Consider the following 20,211-nt stretch of genomic DNA (forward strand, 5'->3'; position numbering starts at 1 on the left):
CATCAAAAGTAGTGTGCTCTTATCCTGCTTGGATGGTTTTTGTGGGCTTCCTGAATTCCTGAAAAGGCTCATTGTTGTCACTGACAATGCTGCACAGAAACCCTTTGTGTCATTATTTAGCAACTGACTGCCTTGGCAAAAGCTCTGTCACTTCTTTTGTTAACTATAACAGCAGTCAAAAATGATGTAAGGGAAGAGAAGGATAAATGAAACAAAGACTAAGTGCATGCATGCACACACATACACACGTCTTTTAGATCAATTTCTGAGTATTACCTGAAGTAGCGTTTGTCACGTAAAACCAGGAGATAGGAGTACTGCATTCGTTTTCTCATTGTTTCGTTCAGATATGACCTGTTACCAGAAACATATGAATGATTTTTTCCTTGTTGGCTTCCCTTTGGCCTTACTGCTTCTCAGATGGGAGGAGTGGTTTCACCTTGAAAGCAAAGCTAAGCCTTTTTGTGCAAATTCTTTGCAAGATGACATTTTCTTATCTACCTACTTTTCCTAGAAGGCTGGCGATAGGATGATGTATTTACTGTTGTTGGAAGCCAAGATTTTATTTAAGTTTCACTTAAAATAAACCTTTGCTTCTATAGAAACTAGAAATGGTTGGAAGTGGGAGTTAGGACCTTACGTTTTGCCTCCAGATAAAATGTTTTACCTTAAATTTGTGATTGGAATTCTGGATGTCATTTCTGCAATATGGTATGGTGTGCATGTGCGCCGTTTTTTAGAACAAGCACTGTAGATGTGGAATTAGTTACGTGGACTTTTCTGGTCCCTTTTTAGATGTGAAGCCCTCCAATATGCTAGTAAACACAAGCGGACAGGTCAAGCTGTGTGATTTTGGAGTTAGCACTCAGGTAGGTCTCTTTTTCCTTCCAGTCTGCTCTCCTCTCTATAACATCCACTTTTTATTTTCAGTCTACTCTCTGGATTGAAAAATCGCCTAGCTGCCAGACAAACAGAACTCTGCATCTTCTCCTCGGCTGGGATTGTGTCATTCATTTTTAATCTCTGAGCGAGTTTCCTTCATCAGAATATGATTGTTCATTGTTTAATGACAGTAAAAACTGCTGATATTGTAATTACTACTTACGAATAGCAAACTTCATTGATATGCAGCTTTGATATGAAAGTGTTTTGGCCAGACAAAAGGGAGGGCAGAGTGGGAGCTGTGCCTGGGGAGCCCAACTGGCCCACAATAAAAATTAATATTGGGAGCAACAATGGTGGAGGGCCATGACAATGTGCGGCACAAATTTTAATTAATTTCCATTTTGGGCCTCCCCGGAGGACCCCAGTGATAGTGACCCATGAGCGTGCTGTGATGTTGATTTGAATTGCAGCCGCCTTTACTCCCAGCCAAACACGAAGACCAAAGCAAAGGTCATCGTTGTATTATGAGTTGTCAGAGTCTGTTATCCCTCCAGCATATTTAGTGTGCGTTTCATTCTAGTAATGCACAGGGCTTCATTCACATCTTGAGCCATTTGACTAAAAAATGAGTGTGTTCAAATTCTACTTCAAATTGACTTTTTATATCAGGCGGGTTTGGGGTACTAAAGCTATAAGCATCCTGCTTAAGTGAATTCTTTAAGGGTATCTGCTATAAACTGTAATGCTGTGCTTGTTTAAATTGGAAATCACATTCAAAAGAAAAGAGAGATTTAATCATTTTTAATGCCTTTGTAGATAAATTTGTTCCCTTTTACATAATTTTTAGTTGATTTATAGAAATGATGATTGTAGGTTAAATGGGGAATAATTGCCCATTTTATTTCCACATTATCTTTATATTGTTCTAACAGACTGTTTTGTCTCATAGCTGGTGAATTCTATAGCCAAGACGTATGTTGGAACAAATGCTTATATGGCGGTAAGTAAACTTATGCAAAAATAACATTTAAAACCAACATCTTTATCTTTAAGTACTTGGTAATGTATAATTCTTGAATTAATTCCACAGCTTTAGCCTAACAGTTCATAAATTACAGAGTCAATCCAGTCATGATTCTATTTTTAAATCTTTCTGAAAGACATTAGGGTTTATACAGGAGCTACCAACTTATCTGATTTTGTTGACTTAACTGGTTGGTTCAAGTGGAAAATAGCTGAGTTTTGAAGTTTAATCCTACAGAAAAATTGCACCTGATAGCGTATTGGCTACTTTGCCACATTGCTTATTTAATTAACCCTCAAATATACCAAAATGTGAGTAAATAAAATTGGTCGTTTTTTCCAAGATTACAAACATGCTTTGTCACCAGATCAAAATTAAATTATCCATGTGACCAGCTCTTACTTATGGATCTCTGAAGAAAAGTGTTTAGCAGGCAGTTCTCTTTAGAACTTGGACATCTATGTTCTGTTTATTTGTTAGTCATACCTCTTGTAAGATAACTTGCTTAGTTCCACGCAAATAAATTTACCAAGAATAAAAAGTGGAAGTGCAGAACTATTTCAAAGACCAACGTGTACTTGGTTTTGACCTTTTTTCTCCTTACCTTTTAAGTAAGGGAAGTTATTTGTGTCTATAAAAATGCTTTTGTGTATTGGTTTCCACAATCACTTCAGAATGGAGGGTGGGGAGAGATGAACAAAAAGCTTATCTAGTATCAGTTTTGGAGCAAAGTTTTGTTTTAACATCTTCAGGTTAGTTATTTTAATGAGGGTTCTAGATTTATTCAGGTAGTCTGTTTGACTTCTAATAGTCTGTATGTGAAGTTAAAGTGTTGGTATGGATGGAACCCTGGATGTTATTCTCAGTATTCTTTGTTCATATATTATCTTGATAAAAAGATGTTGATATGGATAGAACCCTGGATCTTACTCTCAGAATAGTACAAAGCAATTTTTTTACTGAGATACTAGAATAGTTTATTTTTGTCTTGCATTGCTTTTACAGAAAATTCATTCCTTCTCATTTTTTTAGGTAATGTGAAAAAGAAATTAACGTCTGAAGTCATCATATCTGTTTTTATAAAACTTAATCACCCTCTTGGCTCTACCTGGTTAGCTGAGATTAGTGAGCCACCTTTATAATTAACAAAACCCTGCTAAATGCCGTGATTTCAGTCTTTGAAAGAATATGGAATACTGATTTTAAAAAAAAGAACTATAAATGAAACAACTTCTCAACTACCCCTCATGGTCTTAGGTTTAAATTGCTCTAATAATTAAATTGCCTTATGTTTGAATGTATAAATTCAGATTACAGTTGTCTTTCCCAGGTGTACGTTAAAGAAATTACTTTATTTCCATTTTGTTTATGGATGCATGTGATGCGTCTGTCTGTTAATTGAAAATGTGTGGATTAAAATTATGAAACGTTAGCTCAGATTGGCAAAGTTAAAATTGCTTTGTTTCTTGGGTGAGTGAATTCTAGTCATCAGCTTTATAGTTCAAGCTGTAAAAAGCATAAGATACCTAGGAAGTGAGAAGTGATAGCCTCATAGTGAGCTTCACTCAATTCAGCAGGCCGTCGTTGGCCATGTACTTGCCTGACTGGTGAGAGATCAGAGGTTGAGAGTCAGGGAAGATGGAAATAATATTTATTATTCTGTTACTGGTATTAATCCCTGCCTTAGACATGGTGATAATTTTATTGTATTACTACCATTGGGGGGGGACTGGGTGAATGGTGCACAAAATCTCCCTGTATATATATTTTTTCAACTTCTTGTGAATCAATAAGTATTCCAAAATAAAAATTAAATAGGAGAAAAGAAAGTTTGATTGGAACACAGCTTCACCCATTTATTTCCTCATTGTTTATGGCTGCTTTAGTGCTGTGATTGCAGACTGGAGTAGTTGTGACAGTTGCAGCAGAGACCATATGGCCCACAAAGTGAAAAATATTTACTATCTGGCCCTTTACAGAAAAAGTTTGCCAACCTCTGGTGTCTGCCAGTAAAAGCTGTATCTGACACTGAGTTCCTTCCATTAATCAACCAGTATTTACTGAGCACCTTCCATCTTCTTAGCCAGATACAGTGGAACCACTCTATAATCCACATGAGACGTGGGCAAGATAGGAAACATAGCATTATATACGGCCACATTATGTGTAACATCATAAAAACCGAAGTTGTACCAAGCATACATTTAGAGAATAAGAAGGCATACAGTGTACGAATTTGATGATTCAAGCAGTATGTAAAAAGAGCACTTATAAAAGAGAGAGATCACTGTGGAAGGATGAGCAAAGACTCAGAAGTAGATGATAATGTGACATGGGTGGGGGCGAGGAAGTTGGGCAGAGGACAAATAATAAATTGTGGGAGGGGCCGGCCCGGTGGCCGACTGGTTAAGTTTGCGTGCTCTGCCTTTCGGCAGCCCAGGGTTTCACCACTTTGGATCCTGGGCGTGGACATGACACTGCTCATCGGGCCATGCTGAGGTAGCATCCCACACAGCACAACCACAAGGTACTACAGCTAGAATATACAACTATGTATGGGGGCTTTGGGGAGAAAAAGGAAAAAAGAGGAAGATTGGCAACAGATGTTCGCTGATGTGCCAATCTTTAAAAAAGTAAAAATAAAAATAAATTTTGGGAATATACAGTTGGAGGTCACCTGATGTAATGCCCTCATTTTACCCCCATTTCTCTCACTTTATATTCGTACATACTTCTGTACAATGATACTAATAGTAATAGCTAATACTTAATTAGCACCATGTGCCAGTCACTCTTTTAAACTCTTACATCTACTAACTCTTTAAATCCTCACAACAATCTTATAAGGTAGGTAATTTTATTCTCATTTTACAGGTGAAGAAACCAAGGGATAGAGAAGTTAAGTGACTTACCCAGTTCATATAGCTAAAAATTGGCAGAAGTGGGATTCAAACCTAAGTAATCAGTCTCCAGAAACTAAACTTGTAACTGCTCTGCCTCTCCCTATATCCAAATCATTTATGTGTGTCTCTCAATCTAGATTATGAACTTTACAGGGACAGGGTTTATTCTGCTCATTCTCTGTATGCAGTCCATCACAGTGCTAAATGAAGGAATTCATGAAAGCTGCATTTCAAAACAGACTTGTTCATTAATTATGAGCAGAGCACTTAACTTTTCATATTAAGTATCTTACTTGCATTATAAGGTGTAGAAGACGCCCCAGATTACTCAAATACAGTCAGCTAGGCTACTCAGATATTGAAAAGAAAATGAATCAAAGAAATAGTCTTGCATGTGTGAACAGTCTCACCTCATTCTCCTGTAATCTGAAGTGTGAGGTGCAAGAAAATGATAATTAGGAAAACGCAGTGAGGTTTTTCTGAGATCCTAGCTCATTTAAAAAAACAAAACAAAACAACGTATGAGCACATTAAGCAGTGGAGCTTGGAAAGTCATCTGGTCCAACCTCCTCATTGGCTGTTGAGACTGAGACCCAGAAAGTGAAGTGGCATATTCAAGGATACATTACATTTTAGGGGAAGATAATTAGGTTCAACAGACACTTTAATCCAAAGGAAGAAAGATTTTCAACCACATTTTAAAAGGATTTCATCCAGAAGGATTATAAAAGGGGTCCAGAAGGCTTTTGGGGGCTTACATTAAGTTAAACCATTTCTCAGAAATTCTAGTTACTAAAAATTTTACTCTGTTTTAAAGATAGAAGTCCCTAAAACCTTAACCCACTGTTTAATCACTGTGGTTTGTTTATTATAATTTTTTAAATCAAATGTAAAGGTTTGACAATCTTGTTATGAATAAATAAAGTTTTGAAATTTGCAAGAAAGATCTTGCCCAAATATTTGTCCTTTGGGATCAGAAAGACAATCTAAATAACTATTCTTATCTCCTGAACATTTTTTCCTACCTGGGCTATTCCTATCCTTAGAAATTATCTTTACCCAGAATAAAACTTGACAGACTATAAGGTCCATCTCAGTTGACCATGCTCGTGCAGTGATGGTGATGATGGTAGCGTTGACCGGAAGGAGGCTGGTATTTACTGAGCATTCCCATGTGGCATGTACTGAATCAAGTACATTACATAGATTGGTTTAATCTTCACACAACCCCATGACATATATGTATTACTATTATTGTCTTCATTTTACAGATGAGGAAACCAAAGGTGAAGCAGCTTTAGCCCAGGGTTTCAGAGTTGGTCAAGTAGTGAGAGTCAAGATTTAATTAGGACTCCAGCTTCTAGTTTCTGGTAATAGCAAGTTAGGTTATTTGGACCAACTATTCTGCTGAAAAATGCTAGTTAAAATACTTTTAAAACCATCTCAAATGCACTGAAGAGCTAAAAAGATAATGAGGAACTCCAAGGACAATTTTCAGATGGAATCCTGCAACAGATGGGCAAGCAGAATGTTAGAACACCAAAGCTCCTTATTCCTGAGGGCATTTGCCCGTACCACAGCTGTGAATGACATGGGGGCCCCTAAGCCAGAGGGTCCAGGAGATCTTCCCCATATCATGCTGGAAGCCTGAAGGGCTCACCTTTAGAGTAAAAGCAAACCAGAACTAAAGCTGTTCCTTCTCCCCCAGTTCCAGGGAACAGAACAGAAGGCTTCTCAGAGCCAAGCAGAGAAGCAGGAGAAAAAGAAAGAAGGGGAAGTTGTGGCCATAGACTAACTCTGGCACAGATTTGCACCCTGGGTATTTGTATATATGACCTAAATTGTAAAGGGAACTTCATGCTGAAAACTTGATATGAGGTGGGCACATTCACCTCAGGCCTCAGAGAACCTCTCCAAATTTTTTTTTCACGAGGAAAATCTAGCAAGCAGTCAAAGAAGACCAGGCACACAAGGACACAAAGCAACATGAAGAAGAACCAGCAGAAACAACAGATGCACACAGACTTCAGATCATAAATTTTAGAAGTGACATAGTAGATTTGAGAAAGTCTCAAACAAAACTACTAGATTAAAATCAAAACCTTGCTACTTTGTAGCATATTGGACATAGCAGAAGAGAGATTTAGTGAACTGGAAGATAGACTGAGTTAGAGCAGTCTGACCAGTATACTCTACTACTCACACAGGGATCTTGCCAACTTAAAAAAAACCATTGTTTGTGATAACGTATTTTGGTTACATACTAACCTGAAGTATTTGTTCATACTTTGTTCATTTTCTGAGTAGCCTAATCCTGAGCAGAAATTCCTTTATCAGAAGAGATGAGATGTACCTTGGTATCCTCCTGCTTTTGACAAGTAAACTCTGGGATATTGGGTTGTAAATAGAGACAGTTCTGGGAGGAGTTGACTAAATATGTGTCCTGGGTAAATGCTAAGTCACAGAGGGTAGCTGGAAGGAGTGGAACGTGCATGCCAGCTCGGAGCCACTGCCCTTTGAAATCTTCTATAAATCCTGCTTTTTATATGATCATGACTCTTTACTGTTCTTGTTAAGAACAGACCAGAGTTTTTTCCCCTACACTTTAAACCCCATTACAGAGGCGTTCCAGAGAAGATTCATGTTTTTCCTATTATTTAGCTTTCCATGCTAAATAATAACAGCTGTCATGTCAGCAAGTAACCCAGCTTTAGCTTTTTGACTGCAAAATGTCCATCACAGCTCTTCTGTCAGTAGTCTAGTACCTGTTGGTTGGTTTTGTTTTGTTTTGTTTCAGAGGGGACAAGACAGGGCTACCTTGGCCTCAAGTGTGAGAAGAGAGTTGAATTCTGCAGCCTTAGGCCATCGAGTCCTGGCTCCATAAATTCAGAATGTATTAGGGCTTATCCTGTGCCTGTGTCAGTTTCAGGGGCCTGGGATCATTTCCCATCCCTATCTGCCATACAAATTCTTTAGGATAGACTCTGCTTTTTCTGAGCATTTGTGCTTAGGCACTGCCATCACAGCAGTAATCTCATTTTGAAAGGTTATTGCAAGAAGAATTTTTCCAATGAGAGGTTAGCAGAATCTCATCCTTAAGGAGTTCTCTTATTTGCCACCTGATATCTGTGACCATTATCACTTTTTTATTTTTTCTTTTTAAATTAAATTTAATTTTTCTATGCCTTATTTTCAGCTTACAGTTTGCATTTGTTTTGGTAGATCAGTGGGTAAATGTTATCAATGTATTTAATCTTAATGTTGGTCCTGCCAAAATATTTTATATATGGGTTCCACTTTTGTTTGTTTATTTGTTTCTTCTGTACTCTGGATGAAGTGCTATACTGATAACTGTCAGCTAGTGGAATGAAGAAAGAGAGGAACGAAAGAAAAGACAGGGAGGAAGGCAACAGGAAGGAAGAGGCTCTTCTGACTTCTAGTTCTGGGAGGTATTTGACACACTGGAAAGAACTGTGACTGTGCAGTCGGCCATACCTGGGTTTGAATCCTGGCTGTGTTCCTAACCAGTACTCTTAAAGCTAGTCCATAGCTCTAGACTTCAACAAGTCACTTAATCTTACTAAGCTTCAGTTTTTATATCTGTAAAATGAAGACAATAATATCTAACTTTGCAAGATTGTTATGAAGTGTAGAGGATGCAAAGTATCTAGCCCAGTGTCTAGCACATACCAGATAGTCATTAAATGATAGCTATTACTATCCTTATGTAGTGGGTGCAAACTAAACCTGTCTGTGCCTCATTTTCCTCTTCTGTTAAATGGGGATGATAATAGTACCAATCTAACATGGGTGTTTATGAATCTGAAATGAGACATGCATGAAGAGCACTTAAAACAATGCCTGGCACATGGGAATTCTTCAGTAAATGCACAAAATGATGATTTTGTTGTTGATGATGATGATGGCAGCAGCATCACTCCAGCAACTGACTGGCCAGTGGCATATGAATATATCCTAGTACCTATTGAACCAGCTAGGATTGGATAATGGGTTCATTCATGTATGAACAAGGAACTTGAAAATGATGGCAAAGTGGATTAGAACATAAAAGAAAAAGTATTAAGGAATTGGAATGACCATGTCTATTAGCAGCTGCAAGAAATGGTCACGTGACACTTGGCCCTTGGGAAGAATTATTCTTGGTAGGAAAGGGGTTTTACAAATTAAAGAAATAAATAAAAGAAGGGAAATAAGACAATCCGTCCTACTCCCTCAGGGCAGGGCTTTGTGTAATTTTATGGAAAGTGGTCCCAGGAGAAGGCAGCAACTACACTGAAGTAACCAGTAGTTGGGAGTGGGAAGTAGGTTACAAAGTTCTGGGTCCCAGCTAAGCCAACTTTCTGAGATGTAAGACTGTGCCCTCTCACCTGAGAACATCTGGCCCACATCTTGTACACCCCTGGTGTATCCCTTGCTGGTGACTGGTGGATGCCCACTTCCTCCATCTGCAGTGGACTAGGCTGACTCTGACCCCAGTTACTCTTAAGGGCTCTCATGGCAGCTCCTAAAGGGTGATGGCTTTGGTGGCTGCCAGGAACTCCAGGGATGGTACAAAGAGTAAACTGCTGTCCTGGAGGCCAAGAGATGTGGGTTATCATCCCAGCCTTGTCGTGACTATCTCTATAACCTTGAGCAACTATTCCATTTCCATGAGAAGTGACTCTTATTCCTTTGTTCATGTTCACTCAAAAGACTTCTGTGAAGTACCCAACTGAATGCCAAATCCTGGAAGAATAGAGAGAACAGGCAGCACTCACTTCAGTATGAAATTATTCCTGTTGAAGTAGAGAGTGTGCGTATAGTGGCTTTCTAAACCGGGTATTTGCTACACATCTTGAATGGAGGACCAATAGTCCCAAATGGACCTTTCAGACTGTTCCTTGGTTCATATCAAAAGAAACGATGATAATTGGAATAAAATACTGAACAGTAAGTGAATCTGGGCAAACGAAATATGAGTGTTCTTCATACTAGTCTTAATCTTTCAACTTTTCTGTAAATTCGAAATTATTTCCAAATAAAAGATTAAAAATTTTAAAATGAAAGAATCCCTAATGATCCAGACCAATCAATCAAAATGCAAATAAGTGATAATATTATATAATAGCGCGTGATTTGTCACTCCACAACTAAGACCACTGGATTTGGAGGGAGAAGACCTGGGATCAAGTCTCAGCTCATTTACCAGTTTAGGATTTTGCCTAAATTATTTTACCAATCTGAGCTTCCATTTCTTTCATCTATAAAATAAAGATGATAAAGTTTCCCTCACAGGGACTTTGTGAGGATTCAGTGAGATTATATATAAAATATCTATATTAACTATATAATTTCTATGTATTATCTACATAATGTACACACATATATGTATACACGTCCATATAAAATTGTTTTGCTCCTCATAAAGTACTATGCAACTATTGATGGCTCCCCGCCTTAGCTGAGCTCATCTGAGTGTATCTGTTTCCTGGAGCAGCTTACATCAACTCTCAAGCTCCCTTCTGTTTTCTTACAGCCTGAAAGAATTTCAGGGGAGCAGTATGGAATCCATTCTGACGTCTGGAGCTTAGGAATCTCTTTCATGGAGGTATGTTGTTGTTTGCAAATAGATGCTTCTGTGTATTTCTGTACTAATATGTTCTATCAGGAAGAATGAAGATTTTGAAAAAAAATTAAACCTTCAGTTTGTTAAATGTATGTGTACACAGAATTTAATTCTAAAGTCCTTATTTTTATATCCTTGCGTGGCTTGTGAACTGACTGTTCTAAAGTGCTACTTCTCACAGATCACCTGTATAAAACTTACCTGGAGTGCTTCTTAAAAATGCAGCTTCCCAGACTCCATCCAAGACCAGTTAAATCCAGATCTCTAAGACTCTGCACTATTAACATGTTCCCTGAGTGATCCTTATGCACACTAAATCTGGGAAACCTGTGTTGTGAAAGAGATTCAAGAAGAATTATGTGTGATGGTAGCCTTGTTGGAATGCATATATAACTTCCAAAGGTGATTACTTTAAAGAGTACAGCCCTACTCATTTGGATGTATAAATTCTATGTGTTGATTTAGAAAGAAAAAAGCCACCTTGTTCCAATATGGTCATATCGTGTGTTGGGGGATGGGCTGTGATATGATCTGGGAGACAATAAGGGGTGTGTATTTAACACAATTTTAATGTCTTTACTCTTTATAGCTGTGCTTAGAATGGATTTTATCTTACTGTGCTACTTGTAGCCCCACTAGAACTCTGTGGTAAGGTTTCTATACAATGACTGTTGATCTATAAGGAAATGCACATGATTTATATTAGAAGGATATCTGGCTCAATGTGAGTTACAGTAATATAGAGTCTGGATATTCACTAGTGTGCTTCGAGAATTGTTTCTCACATACACTAGTTCAGATAAAGGAGGACTTTTTAAAAAGTAGAAAAGACTCCTTAAATAAGGTCATGGTTAGAGTTGAGATCATGATTTTACCACTTTTCTTTGGTCAAATACTTTTTCTGTGGTTTTTGTAATGCATGAATGCAGTTGAGTTTGTAAGGAAATGTCTTCAGACTCAATTCACCTGTGCTATAGAAGGAAAGCAAAAATAAAGTATTGAATGTATAAACCGTATTCTTCTGATTCTCATAAAAGGGAATCTAAGAGGAAATACAATATGTGTGCATCAGGTGAAAAGTTAGCAGTAATGGTAGACAAATGCTTAGAACTGAGTCTCCCAATGGAATCCTGAAGGGCTTGTTCAGTTAGCCTATTTCAGAGGAAGCTAGTGCTGTTGACGTGTGGGGCTCAGGTCTTGTTTTATAATTTTCCTTTGCATATTTTAAGTCATTTGTCATTGAATGTATTTAATAAACAACCAGATCCAGTGTAGAGTATTTTGGAAGTTACATGGTGTAGAGATAAGAATCCTAGATTGGGAATGAATCCTAGATTGTACTTCGAGCTTTGCTACTGGTTTTCTAGGTGGCCCTGTGCAAGCCACTGTCCCTCATTTTGGGCCTCAGTTTCTTCATCTGTAAAATAATGGTCTCTACGCCCCTTTCCAGACTAACATTCTATGATTCTAAACAGTCTGCTGTTGTCTTTCTTTAACTTTCTGCAGCAACTCTGGAGTTGTGTGACTTAGTGATATACCCTCGCATGACATAATATGAGAGGCATAGCAATATTGTGAGAGACCACCACTAATAGATTTAAGATTTAGAACATATGTGAATATTCACCATTCATTCCTTCCACATTTATTTTTTCATTCATATATTGAGCTCCTGCTATGCCTGCTAGATAGGCAATGGGGATATGGTAATGAAAAGACACTCTAGACTTGACTCTCATGGAGTTGAGTTTGGTGAGGGCTTGGGGCGTGAGGAAAAGGACAGAAAACAGAAGGATAACTAAATATATAATTTTTCAGGTGGTGGTAAGTCCTATGGAGAAAAATAAAGTGGAGTAGTCCTTTCTGATAAAGTAACCTTTGAGCAGAGACTTGAATGATGTGAAAGGAGGGAGCCATCGGGCAACAGCAGATACAAAGGTGCGAAGCTGCAGTGTGTTTGGCATATTTAAGAAAGGCTGAGAGACCAGGGTGACTGGAGTAGAGTTAGCAAGGGAAAAAGTACATTCAGAGAGGTAGCCAGGGACCAGACCATATACCACCTTGTAGGCCATAGTAAGGACTTGAGATTTTACTCTGAGAGTAAATGATCTGAATTACATTTTCAAAGGATCACTGGGTGCTCTGTGGCTCACAGACTATAGAGAGGCAAGCATAGAAACAGGGAGATCAGTTAAGATAGGTAGGTAGGTAGATAGATGCCTAGTAAATAGAACGTATTTACATGGCATATTGAAAATATGTCTGTCAAGTATTTTGCTGGGTGCTAGGGAGACAAAGATTAATAAAAAGAGATTCATTGTAATAGAGGGAGGGAGATTGCCATTGATGTATTTGAGGTTTTGTTGATCGTCTTCGTTTATCTGGAGGTACACTATTGAATGGTCTCTGGAAGACTGAAGAAGACAGACTCATTGAATTTGTAAGATTGAGGAGGATTAAGGCATAGGGAACTGTGTGAAAAGTGTCAGCGCTAAGTGTGGGACACCTGAATGCCAGAAGGAATGGGTTGGCTCATCTGGTGAATAGGATGGTAGAAGTGCTCAGGAGTGAGGGCCAGAAAAAGTTAGGCATTTTGATTCTTCTTGTGTTTTAAAATGGATGGTGAGAAGCCAGATGTTAATTCAGAAGGAGGAGAAGATATCGTTACAGGATGTAAAGTGCAGTCTGATTATGATCATCAAAAAGGGTGGTTGAGCACCTCTTTGTGCATCTGGCTTAACTAAGTGTTTTCAGAGGAACTATGTGATTGCAGCCTCTCTCTTCTAGGAGCTTATGATCCACCAGACAAGCACGTGACAACATATGACCAAACACGAGTGGTAGACCAGTAAGTGGTTAGAGAATAGAGTAAGGCCCCCGGCATGTTTTATACCAAATTTATTTGGGGTACAAGGTGATGAGAAATATGTGATAGGGAAAGGGAAGTTGGAAGTTCTGAGTCCATACATGAGAAATTGTTGGTGATTCAATAATGAAGAGAACCCCAAAGGTTCTTTTTTCCTTAGGGGTAGATGCGATGAGAACATTATCTGAAGAGATGGGAAAGTTAGTCCAAAAGAAGCACTTGAAGGCCAAGATTCTTCTTTGTTTCCACCACAGTATGCTTAGAATAGATGTGGTAAATCCTGTTTAAAACTACTACAGATAGAGGGGCTGGCCCCGTGGCTGAGTGGTTAAGTTCGCGCGCTCCGCTGCAGGCGGCCCAGTGTTTCGTTAGTTCGAATCCTGGGCGTGGACATGGCACTGCTCATCAAACCACGCTGAGGCAGTGTCCCACATGCCAGAACTAGAAGGACCCACAACGAAGAATACACAACTATGTACCGGGGGGCTTTGGGGAGAAAAAGGAAAAAATAAAATCTTTAAAAAAAAAAAACTACTACAGATAGAGAAAAGTGTGAATCTCAATAGAATTTTAAAATTTGAGTAACTAATTGTGTTCTGAAACATTCTCAACATCTTCAAAGAAGAATTGCTCCTCTTCTGTTTATCCTCACTTTTTTTTTTTTTTTTTTTGAGGAAGATTATCCTTGAGCTAACATCTGCTGCCAATCCTCCTCTTTTTGCTGAGGAAGACTGGCCCTGAGCTAACATCCGTGCCCATCTTCCTCTATTTATATGTGGGACGCCTGCCACAGCATGGCTTGACAAGCAGTGCTAGATCCACACCCAGGATCCGAACCAGCTATCCCCGGGCCGCCAAAGCAGAACATGCGAACTTAACCGCTGTGCTCCTGGATCGGCCCCTGTTTATCCTCACTTTTAACAACAAGATTCCCTTTCTAGGTGTGCACTTTGAAGAGTAGAAACTTTCATTTATTCAATAATTATTATTTAAGCACTAACCACGTGCTAGGCCTTGGAGAATGGAGCATACAAAGCTGAGAAAAGCCTACCTCTGATAGAGAAGACAGACACCTACAGCCCGGAACAGTGTGACAAAGTCCTCAGTAAAGATATTTGTGAAGGATTCTGAACCACAGAGGGGAGGGAAGGGCAGGAGTTTCTCAAAGGAATTGACAGTTGAGGTAGAGTAGTCTTAAAGGGAGTTTGCCAATGGGAGAAAGAAGGAAAAGGTGGAGGAGTCCCTCCCCCCATCCCCTAGCACACTCTAAGATGGATCCCTGTAAACTCTTCAGGAGAGATCAAATGTCAAAGTATGCAAGGTCTCACCTAGTGCCACTTCACTCCGTTTGTGTGGATACCTTCCTCAAATGTTTTGAGGCAATCAGTTTATTCTCTTAGGATACCTGTGGTAATGAAACGAATGGGATAAAAATATAGGAAACTGGGGCCAGCCCCGTGGCGGAGTGGTTAAGTTTGTGCGCTCCGCTTCAGCAGCCCCGGGTTTCGCCGGTTCGGATCCTGGACACGGACATGGCACCACTCATCAGGCCTTGCTGAGGCGGCGTCCCACATGCCACAACTGGAAGGACCCAGAACTAAAAAAAATACACAACTCTGTACCGGGGGGCTTTGGGGAGAAAAAGGAAAAATAAAATCTTTAAAAAAAGAAAAAAAAAATATATATATATAGGAAACCGAGCAAAGGAATTTTCCTGAAATGACACAAGAATCAAATGAGACAAAATGGGAGTTAGAGTTTTCTATCCTTTCTACCTCTACCTAGCACCCCCACCCCCAGTCCAATAAACTCTCATCCCATCCCTGAGGTTTGGTGATGCAAGAATCAGAAGGTCACTTCATTGTTTTAAACTCCTAAAATAACAAAGTTCACCCTTGCTTGCCTTCGTCATTCTGCTCCTTCCCTTGTTAATGTGCTGTCACACTCTCCATGGGGAGTCATAACGAGGCCTCTTGCCATACTCTTTCATAAAAGATAATGCTACATGCCACTAAAATGTGCCATTAAAAAAGTCACAGACAGGTACATTTGTGCCTTAAGCAAAGAATCTTTAATATCAGAGCATCTTTTATCCAGAGACAGAACTGCCCGCATCACCTCTTGGTTCAGCATCCCTCCATTTGTGGGATAAAGTGGGTCTCTTCTAGGATTTTGTCAGCTGTATTTAGTATTTGGAGTTAGCAGAAGTAACCTGAAGATGGAAACCCTTAAGAAGGGAAAAAATGTTATTATTCTGCTAGACTAAAGCACAGCAGTTTTATTAGATGGGAAGAATTTGACGCTTTCTATTTTTTTTGTGGATTTATTGTACGGTTTTCAATTCAGATCTTTAAATGTATTGTAGTTCTCGTGTGGATTAGTTATGGAAGCAAATAAAGGTCATTGCAGTCTGTGGGGTTTGTATGGGCTCACTTTGTAATGGGGAAAAGAACCCATATGGAATTGCACTTCTTCCTCCTGCCAGGAATCAGTGGCAGGAATCAAAAAAAAGAAGATCCACTAACAAGGATACAGAATTCCTGAACTAGGGCAAACAGGGGGGATTAATCCTGCCCCTGGAGTATTTGTTTGACTCTTCTAGAAAGCTTGCACAGATTCAGTTGACTGACTGATTTTTAGGACTATTCACGCTCATAGTTGCCATTCAAGACTTTAGGGCCAACTTTTAAAATGAAAATGAGTTTGGTACATAATAAGGTCTTTGTTTTACCAAGTGTGAGGATTTTATTTAATTTTTAGTGGTGAGGAGTAACTAAAACATTTAGGGCACAATTTTGTAATTTCACAAGCAGCTCAGTACTTATCTCCTCCTGCAGAATGGCTTGAGGAGAGAGTCCTACTGTTGTTTTTCACTAATTAGTTACTCCACTCATATTCTTGTGTGATTTGAGTCACAACATGTTTGCAAAAGCTGGAGTTTTAAGTTGGCCCTTCTTGGGTCAAAAAATAAGCCAACATACACCCTGCTCTAGGCTTGCCTTTGCAATACCCAGGATGGCACATATACATTTAAGAAGGCACCAGGCCAGTCTTGTAATGTTCTTACTCTCACTGAGTGTGTTGTGCAAGTACATGTTCTGGTTTGTGATTCTATCTGGCAGGTTATTATAAACCTTATTAAGGTTGGTGATGAATAATCTTCTGATGGGCTTTTCCGCAGGAGTCAGACGGAAGCGCTATCTTTAGCACATGCATTTTGCTTTCTTCACTTGGGTCCTTGCTCTTCATGTCTTTGTTTGCCTCCTCTCTCTGCCAGTCTCTTGAGTCCGAGGCATAAAACAGTCTGGCTCAATGTGCTTGGTTAATTGGAGTGTCATCCAGTCCTCTGAGACCCCTCTTCAGCATGATCACTGTTTTATTGAAGTGGTGTCAGTGATGTGTTAAATGATGACAGCAAGGTCCATGGCTTAGAAAAATCTCTCTAGATAGGTGAAGAACATATTCAGAGAGCCACACAAGGTTATTGTCATCAAAGTAATACCATCTTCTGAAGATTTTTATGGGTTCTGTTGTTTTAACAAAGTTTTTCTTTTGAGTTTCAGAATTACCTTTACCAAGTTAAAAAATAAATCCATGGAATACTAACTATAGTGCTCGCTCTACATGGAATATCATTTTTCTGCATCTCCCCGAGATACAGTTTAAATGCCAGTCCTTTGTGATACCAACTCTGATCTCTCCAGCTGAAAGCAGTATCTTCTTCTGACCTACATCTGCATCTTCCTTGTGGCATGTGCATCTTCCATTTTGCATTATAGTAATTTGTAGGTGTGTCATAGTTCCTTATGATAGCATTCAAATCTGATTCTCTCGAAATCTACACTCTCTAGCACAATTCCACTGCCCTAGTGGGTACTCAAGAAATATTTTTGGCTCAATTTCTTCAGACTTTTGTAATGATTTTAAAGCAGTTTCTGAGAATAAAGATCAGAGTTTAAAGTTTGATGCAGCCTTGAATATAGTGCTCATAAATGTTTGCTGAATAGATCACAAATGTTTTCTTGTGAAGAAGGGCTTTCTGTTTGCCAGAGTATCAGACCCAGATTCAAATTCCACTTTTGGCAGTATAAACTATAGATCCTTAGATAAGTCATTTAATCTCTCTGGGCCTTAGTTTCCTCATCTTTAGATGGAAACTCTACTCCAGAGCTTCTGGACAAAGATCACAGTGAGAAAATTAAGCCATTATCCCCTCTCTTTAGAAGGAATTACCTTTTGAAATGTTTATATTTGGTTCAAAAGCCTACTAATTTGGTAAAGCATGGAATATATGCTTTAGCTTCCACTCTCACCTCAAACTTCACTAAAAACAACCATAAAAGAATTTATTTTTAAAGGCATGATACCATAAAGACAAAGTGAAAGGGGAAGGAGACAACAGCAACTGAATTTTGGATGTGGGAAAGCCTATGGGCAATGGTAAACAACTTAACAACGCTGAGAATGCCGAAATCCTAAGCCAGCAGGAGTAAGAAGCACCCTGATTTCCTGGAGAACACCCAAAAGGCTCAGGAAGTGGTAGTACCAGATATCTGGAACTAGGAGTGAAGATGGAAACAAAGAGAAGAGAATTATTTTGAAGTTTTTTTGAGAAGCAGTTAAGCTGTTTGACCCACAGATTCTGCCCCTAACTCAGCAAAAGCAGACAGTTAACCCTCTCCAGCCCTAACCTAAGACTGGAAGGAGGTTTTTTTGTTTTTGGAGAGAATAAAATAAGTGATGCCTGGCACTGTGGAAGACTGTGTCCCTTCACTGAGTACAGAGGCATTAAGTGAGTTTGGACTTTTAACGTAAAGACGTCCCAGCCTTCTTACCACGCCCTGTTCCTAGGACACTGGCAGCCAAAATTACCTTTCAGGCAGGAGATCAGAAGAGACTTTCCCTAGGGAAATGGGACCAAGAAGTCTTAAAGATCCAGACATTGAGAGTTCTCCAAGGAAACAGCCCAATTTGGTGATGTTCCCTCAGTCTGCAAGCTCCACAGGTGAGCACAGTGCTTCCAGTCAGATTTTCAGTGCCTTACTCTTAGCAAGACATTTGAGGAAGGCCTTTAAGGTGAGAACAGAGACCTCAAATAACTGAAAAAAAGCAACTTGGAGGGCCTTGGAACCTATGCAGGGGAGGAAAATTCCAATGAACTACTGTAGTATTCTCAGAGGGATAAGAGAAAATGTTACATCCAGGAAACAAGAACTGGCTGCTGTTACAAAGGAACTTTCAGAGAACAATAACAACAAATAAAGAAATGAAAATCAGAGAACCTGGTCAGGAAGTCTAACATGAAAAACAGAAGTTTCAGGAAAAAAGAATAGAGAAAACAGAGGGGAGGAAATCATCAAAGAAAATGTTTTCATTTTAATTTTTATAACATGAGGGAAACACTTATATGCTGTTTGAAACTGCCCTTCTCTTAGTATTCCTACAGCAAAAACAAAACCTTAGTTTTTTTCTAAATAACCTGTGTCAATGCTTTTCCCCAGAGACAGTGAGTTTTTGTTGATAAATAGTAAATTTTTAAATTTTCTGTAGACATCTATATTAGAATTTTTCCTAAGGAGAATTTAGCATAAAAAGTACAAGTAGTTGGATGTAACTACCTTGTCTTATGGAAATGTTAAAAGCTGCAAACACATCTCATTTTTGAAAATTTTGCCTTTCTCTATATTGTTTAATGGGTGCCAGATAAGACTCATTAGATACCAAGAAAATAAAATATAATCTACATTTATAAGCAAACACATAAAGCTATTTGAAGTTAAAATAAAAGTGTTGAAAAAGTGGCATAGATCACCCAGCCTAGTACCCTTGACAGAAGCTTCTGGAGAAGTTTGATGAAGAGGATGTAGTTTTCTTTCTGTGATGTCAGTTTCAGATTCAAGGGCTGTCATCCTAATTCTTGAACTGTTAAAATCCAGATTAACCAGATCTGTTGGCACCACCGCTTAGAATCAGTGTGAGCTTGAACAAGTCATTTTGCCACTCCAGCTGTCAGTTTCTGATCTGTAAAATGAAGATAACATTAGAATTGTTTAATTTCTCAAATATTTGCTCAGTGCCTTTTATGTGCCAAACACTTTACTAGGTGCTGGGGAAACATTGGTAGGTAAAATAGGCCTGTTCTCTTTCCTTGCTGAACCTACAATGTAATGAGGCAGGCAGATGATAATAATAGTAAATTCTTATTTTTTGAAAGCAGACACCTTCTTTTGTGAACACTTTCATTTAACAACAACAACCTTATGAGGTTACTTTGAGAAGTAAGCTTCTCTTTGAAATAACATCCTCATCTACGTGTTGGGTGTTTACTGGGTGATGAGAATTAGGGAGCATTATCTAGACGTGGTCCCTGCCGCTAAATGGATAGAAGAAGCCATTCCCTGCTCTCCCTACACAAAGCCCCTGGAGACACAGCTGTCTCTAGTGGGCCAAGCTGCGGCTCTGTTTGCCTTTGTGGCCCTTGGTGATTGTGAACCGGTTCTGAGGGGTGACGGATGACTCCAGATGCCCTATGAGCGGCTGCTGTCAACTTCTCTGTACCATAACAACTTGGCATTTGGTGTGCTTAAGTACTGACATTTTCTCCTCTTGTTTTTTAAAATTATTGTCAAGAAGATGAGTGAAAGTTGAATTTTGTTATACTGTGCTCTGTCTGCTGCTCCAACTAGTGAAAATCTTACCTGTTGAGCAGGTGGTTTCTGCTGAAAACCATCAAAAGGCAAAAGGATCAAAACTGAAGGATCCAAACACCAAGGAAATTTCAGTGGAAGATTGTATAGGAAAGTGGGTGGGAGTTTCCTTTACAAGGCTGAGAGGCCTTGTCAGTGGGTCTCCCTTCCTTCCATTGAAGAATGTTGAGGAAAATGGCATGTAAGTTTCCATCACTCAT

General features: G+C 39.0%; 1 protein-coding gene across 6 annotated transcripts in view; it reads left to right on the plus strand.

The window, feature by feature from the left end:
- MAP2K5 (mitogen-activated protein kinase kinase 5) overlaps positions 1–20,211 on the plus strand; it is a 244,156-nt gene that overhangs the window by 132,180 nt on the left and 91,765 nt on the right. For all 6 annotated transcript variants that reach the window (XR_006887499.1, XR_006887498.1, XM_046653610.1 and 3 more), the window contains exons 14-16: positions 796–869; positions 1,835–1,885; positions 10,349–10,420. Coding sequence is in view for 4 of the 6 variants with exons in the window: in XM_046653610.1 (XP_046509566.1) it covers positions 796–869; positions 1,835–1,885; positions 10,349–10,420 (197 nt within the window). In the remaining 2 variants the exon portion in view is untranslated. The remainder of the gene's footprint in view (positions 1–795; positions 870–1,834; positions 1,886–10,348; positions 10,421–20,211) is intronic.

This window comes from Equus quagga, chromosome 2 (genome assembly GCF_021613505.1).
Source record: "Equus quagga isolate Etosha38 chromosome 2, UCLA_HA_Equagga_1.0, whole genome shotgun sequence".
Lineage (NCBI taxonomy): Eukaryota > Metazoa > Chordata > Mammalia > Perissodactyla > Equidae > Equus > Equus quagga.